The sequence below is a fragment of the Triticum dicoccoides genome, chromosome 6B, assembly GCF_002162155.2.
Source record: "Triticum dicoccoides isolate Atlit2015 ecotype Zavitan chromosome 6B, WEW_v2.0, whole genome shotgun sequence".
Classification (NCBI taxonomy): Eukaryota; Viridiplantae; Streptophyta; class Magnoliopsida; order Poales; family Poaceae; genus Triticum; species Triticum dicoccoides.
The window spans coordinates 636,790,398-636,794,376 of record NC_041391.1 but is presented as its reverse complement, the minus strand read 5'-3'; the positions used below and the strand labels follow the sequence as shown (position 1 = coordinate 636,794,376).

The 3,979-nt window shown below is 64.8% G+C and overlaps 1 protein-coding gene across 1 annotated transcript; it reads right to left on the bottom strand.

The window, feature by feature from the left end:
* Positions 1 to 26: 26 nt before the first annotated feature.
* On the bottom strand, positions 27 to 3,092 carry LOC119320249 (G-type lectin S-receptor-like serine/threonine-protein kinase At5g35370). The gene has a single exon (XM_037594376.1). The coding sequence runs from the start codon at positions 2,898 to 2,900 to the stop codon at positions 219 to 221; it is 2,682 nt and encodes an 893-aa protein (XP_037450273.1). The 5' UTR covers positions 2,901 to 3,092; the 3' UTR covers positions 27 to 218.
* Between the last annotated feature and the right edge of the window lie 887 nt (positions 3,093 to 3,979).

Genomic DNA, 3,979 nt, shown 5'->3' with positions numbered 1-3,979 from the left:
TTGGAGAGCAGAAAGACAACCAAGAATTAGCTAAACCGCTGATCCATAGTTCCATTTACTCTGAAGGAAAATCTGACGACAAAGAGCACGATACAGCAAAACTGCAGAGATACAGGTCAAGATCTCACAGACCAATCCACCTCTGTTCTACTACCAAGGAATCAACCAAAATGATCAAGTGGAGTACAACCTCTAGCACAGGCACCGTACCCATGGCGCTATCTCGCGCCGGACAGCTGCGACGAGGACATGTACGACGGCCACCCGCTCATCGTCGTCATCGTCGTCTCCGACCGGGTGCGATCGCCCACCATCGCATCCTTCATCACGTTGCCCTCGGAGGGCCCGGCGAACCCCCGGCCGTACAGCCGGAGGAACCCGAGCGCCTGCGCGCGCGGCTCGCCCAGCTCCATGGTGCCCTCCAGCATGCCGGCCACCACCGCCATGCTCGGCCGCGTGTGCGGGTCCTCGTGCAGGCAGCACAGCGCCACCTTCACCATCCTCTCCACCTCCTTGCCCACCACCCGCCCCTCCAGCCGCGGGTCGGCCAGCTCCGCGTACCGCCCGCCCTCGTGCCCCTCCAGCGCCACCAGCGGGAAGTAGTCGTTCCTCCCGCTGCGCGACGAGCTTCCCGCCGTGCCGTTCGAGGAGTTGGAGTCCTCGCCGCCGCCGTCGCTCACGTGCTCGCTGCGGTTCTTGCGGCCGTGCACCAGCTCCAGGAGCACCATGCCGAAGCCGTACACGTCCGTGCGGTCCGTGATGGCCGTGTTGGTCAGCCACTCCGGCGCCAGGTACCCGCGCGTGCCCCGCATCGTCGTGAACAGCCCGGACTGCTCCGGCGTCAGGAACTTGGCGAGCCCGAAGTCGGCGATCTTCACCTGCCCGCCGTCGGCGAGCAGGATGTTCTCCGGCTTCACGTCGCAGTGGATGATCCTCTGGTTGCAGCCGAAGTGGAGGTAGGCGAGCCCCCTCGCGGCGCCGATGGCGATGTCCACCCGCTCCTTCCACTCGAGCAGAGGCCCCGCCGGCCGGAACAGGGGCCGGTCGAGGGAGCCGCGGTTCATGTACTCGTACACCAGCAGGCGGCGGTGGCCCTCGGTGCAGAACCCCCGGAGGCGGACCAGGTTGACGTGGTGGATGTTGCCGATGACGGCGATCTCCGTCATGAACTCGCGCTTCCCCTGCGTTCCCACGCCTTCGATCTTCTTCACGGCCACCAGCGAGCCGTCCGAGAGCTCGCCCTTGTACACGGCCCCGAACCCGCCGGCGCCAATCTTGGTGCGGTAGCTGTTGGTCATGGCCTCGATCTCGTCGTGCGTGAACCTGGTGGGGAGGCCGGGGATGACGATGTCGTCATCGCCGTCGTCGTCGTTGTCCAGATCGCGCACAAGGTGCGCCGAGGCTGACCCCGGCGAGCGCTGCCGCCGGAGCTGCACGTCCCTGGACCGCGAAGCGCGCCTCCCCACGCGCTGCTCGTCCTTGCGCCGCCGTGACGTGATGACGAACGCGCCGACGACGACGACGAGCACAAATGCGATGATGGTAGGGAGCAGGATGGCGATGAGTGTCTTGTTGGAAGACGAACTGTCCGGCGACGACCTTGGCGAGCTCTGCACCTTGATGTACCCGGACATGCCGGCGCCGTTGCTCGCGTTGGTGTTAATGAACGAAGCAAGCTGGTGTTGCGCCAAGTAGCAAGACAAGGAGGAGGAGTCGTAGAAGTAGCCGAGGCAGGAGCAGTTGCTGTTGCAGAGTGCCTGGCACGACGACGCGTTGGAGCCGGCCATGGCCGGCGGCGAGAACTTGTTAGCGTAGTACGCAATGCCGCTTCCAAGGCTGAGATACGAAGTCGTCGACCTGCCACCGGCGCCACTGCCGCAATAGCCGTCGGGCAGTAATGTGGAGCCAACGGACGGCGCACAGCCGTTGTCGTGCGCCGTGGGGAACGGCGGCGGGCACGTGCAGATGGACGCGTTGCCGTCGGGCGTGCAGAGGCCGAGCGCGCCACATGAGAGCGGAAGGGCGCATCCCCTGCTCGGCGCCATGATCCCGCCGTCCATGGGCGACGACGATGAGTTCGCCGACTCGAAGCTCGAGATTTGCAGCTTCCCATCCACGCCCAGCTGAACGATGCGTAGCCCGGCAGGTGGCATCGCGACCTGGACGATGACGGTGTCGTCCGCCGCGAGAAGGTACAGGCCGGTGCCGTTCACGAGCATGTACGCGACCGTGCCATCGCGGTCCTTGACGGCGATGGCTTCGCCCGACAGCCGCCAGTACAGGGACCCCATCCACGCGAGCACGGCGTCGGCGGCGGTGACGTTGAGGCTGTAGCCCCCCTCAGCCAGGTCCGAGGCCGACGCGGCCGAGGTCAGGAACCCGCCAACGGGGAGCCGCTGCGACGACACGAGCGAGTCCGTAGGCCGGTCGAAGGACTGCCAGAGCGTGCCATTCTGCCCGTCGAGCAGCGCGAGGTTGCCGGAGTCGGCCAGCCGGAGCGCGGCGACGGGAGACGCGAACGGGGGCGTGGACCAGACGACGGTCCCGTTGGCGTCCTCGGCGGAGACCCCAGCCGACGAGAGGCGGAACGGTGCGGCGCGGTCGGTGATGGGCGCGGCACGGTTGGCGACCCAGACGCGGGTCCCGGACGGCGCGTGCAGCACGGCGAGGTAGTAGCGGTCCTGCTGCCCCGCCGGGCTGTGCACCGCGGCCTCGAAGGCGCCGCTGCTGGAGCGGAGGAACACGCCGAGGGTGTCGATGAAGAGGAGGTACGACGCCGCGAAGTCCGGCGTGACGAGCTCCGTCCGGACCGTGCCGGCCTCGGCGCGCCGGAGCCAGGCGACGCTGCCAAGGACGCCGAGGAGTAGGAGGAGTGGGCGGATCGGCGAGGGTCTCCCCATGGCCAAGGCGAAGCGGTCGGCTCATGGGGGCGCCGGAGTGGACGTGACGATGGCATGGAGGCGGGAGGGGTTGACCCGGGCGGGCCGGAGGGGCCGGAGGGGCGCCATTGGCCGCGTCGGGATCTGGGCGCCCGCAAGAAAATCAAGATGCCAAGCGGACGACGACCTGCTACCGTGGCGTTTGAACGTGGCGCTGGAATTGGCGGCCTCTTGTGCGGATTGTTTAGTCCGAGCTTGGAGAATGGAGAGTAGTGGACTGCTGGAGTATTAATTAGCATATGATCACTGCATATTCTATGGGAGTTTATGTTCGGATCCGTCCAGTCCAGTGATGTTCTAGCAGCACAGCATGCATCTACTGGCGGCCCGGCCCGTCTCTTTTGTCTTCTCCGTCTCTCGGAGGAGGAGGCGTGATGAAATAACTTTTTGAACGGGTCTACTTAAATCGGAGACAGCGCAACAATAGAAAATGTGATCTTCTAAAATTACGTAAGTTAGCCGACCAACTTTGGGTAGCATGGCTCGTAACATTAGATTCAGGGCCCTCTTAAAGCATATCTAGCAGACCACGTATAATGCTTAAACCTGCATAATTTTGGTGAGTATACATGTTCGGCCTAATTTTCTGGCCAGAACAGAGGCCGTATACTCATCCTGCCCGTAAATGTTTTTAGCACGGCCCGCAAATCTCACCCTCGAAGCCGTATAACTACGGGTTTGCGGGACAGATACGGGCCGAAAGCCTATCCCCCGCCGCCAGCCGCCGCCGCGTTTCCCCGCAATTTCCCGCTCCCTCCCTCGCATTTCTTGCCGCCGGTGAGCCCAATTCCTCCTCCAGCGGTCATGTGGGGCCGCATGTGGAGCTCCAGCCGCAGCTCCGGCGGGGGCAACGACCCCGAGCGCGAGCCATGTGTCCACGCGGAAGGCGCAAGGAAGCGTGCGGCCAGGAAGTGGACCAACAAAGGCCTCGAGCCGCCGGCAAGGCTCCTCCGTCGCGAGACGGAGGAGTACGACCGTCGGCACGGGCGGACGCCCTCCTCGCCCGCTGGCTCTTCCTCTGCCGCGTGGCTCACTCCGAC

What these genes read in the sequence shown, in the direction of transcription:
- LOC119320249 (XM_037594376.1), bottom strand. Translation starts at nt 2,900, where the DNA reads ATGGGGAGACCCTCGCCGATCCGCCCACTCCTCCTACTCCTCGGCGTC.